This window comes from Priapulus caudatus, unplaced genomic scaffold (assembly GCF_000485595.1).
Source record: "Priapulus caudatus unplaced genomic scaffold, Priapulus_caudatus-5.0.1 Scaffold632, whole genome shotgun sequence".
Lineage (NCBI taxonomy): Eukaryota > Metazoa > Priapulida > Priapulimorpha > Priapulimorphida > Priapulidae > Priapulus > Priapulus caudatus.
In genome coordinates, this window is record NW_014577693.1 from 56,167 (window position 1) to 57,459 (window position 1,293).

General features: G+C 43.1%; 1 protein-coding gene across 1 annotated transcript in view; it reads right to left on the reverse strand.

Annotated features, from left to right (window-relative positions):
* LOC106812309 (flavin-containing monooxygenase FMO GS-OX5-like) overlaps nt 1–1,293 on the reverse strand; it is a 17,346-nt gene that overhangs the window by 13,786 nt on the left and 2,267 nt on the right. The window contains exons 2-4 of the mRNA XM_014816151.1: nt 937–1,071; nt 575–741; nt 219–410 (exon numbers count right to left, since the gene is read on the reverse strand). Of these exons, the coding sequence (XP_014671637.1) occupies nt 219–410; nt 575–741; nt 937–1,057 (480 nt within the window). The 5' untranslated portion in view covers nt 1,058–1,071. The remainder of the gene's footprint in view (nt 1–218; nt 411–574; nt 742–936; nt 1,072–1,293) is intronic.

A 1,293-nucleotide genomic window follows, 5' to 3' on the forward strand; every position in this document is an offset into this window, starting at 1 on the left:
GAAAGTGGATTTGCTATAGAAATATAAATATTCTCGTAATCCAACATATCAAAATAAGCGCATTCCTGTAGCAGTAGAAGCAGCGCACCTGTATAGAGTTCTGGATGGCGGTAATCATGGCTGTGCAGCTGTACCCCGCTAAAGCTCTCCTTACCAGGAATGTCTGGGTAGTGGGGGACACTACCGTGTCCAGAGCAGACTAATACAGCATCAAACACCTTCTCCTTGCTGCCTCCTCCCTGAAGGGCAGTCGTGCGCACCAACCACTGTGGTCTGTTGGGAGATTTGTGGGCATCTCCTGATGGGACAGGCTTTGGGGTGATACGTTTTACAGACGTTACATCTGTATTCAGTTGGATATCTTTTCGAAGGTTGAAGTGGTCGGCATAGGCAAATAGGTAGTCTTGCACCTGCGCAAAACATCGAGGACTATATTTCAAACCCACTGAGTAAATTTCGTTAACTGTAAATATGTGTCGTGGTACTTTAAATGATCATAATTCGTGTTTAAACATTAAAACCTTCTACTCATTATATCAGCCAATGTTATTATCACGAAACCTACAATACTAACCTTTTTCCAGGGAAGGAATTTTCCTTTTAGATCAGAAGGGAAGGGAAAGTCAGGGAACTCCATCGCCTGCGTAGGTAGGTTGGTGACAAGGTTCTTGTAGATACTTGAGTGTACTGGGTAGCCATTTTCCGCCAAGCCTGTCTTCTCTGAGTACAACCATGTGCCTCCTAACGGAACGAAACAAACAAGCGTATTAATAACAAGATCCTACATTCTATCGTACATATTTTATTCTACCAATTACTCTAATGTTCTTCTCATAAGAACGACAAACGTAACAGGAGAACCTTTGACGAGGCATGTTTGTATGTAAGGATGTCCCACTATGATCTGCAAAGAGTATTTTAAGCAAGAAACCTCACCGATGTTATCTCCACGTTCGTAAACCTCGAAGTCGAAATCTTGCGGTCGTGAGGCAAGCATGCGGGCAGCAATCAACCCTGACGGCCCGGCTCCAATCACAGCCACTCGTAAGGACGGCATGCTAAACGTTCAACCTGTGATCATATATAGGAAACAATGCAATTTAAGCAGCATCTAAAATTTGCGTTGCTTTAAATAATGTAAAAAGACTAATTCAAGTTGGATCTTATACTTGAATGTTATTGAGAACATTATTGTTGTAAAGGTACGCGGACCTGTGTCTCTTAAGTACACTCACTCACGCATGCCCACACACACACACACACACACACACACACACACACACACACACACAC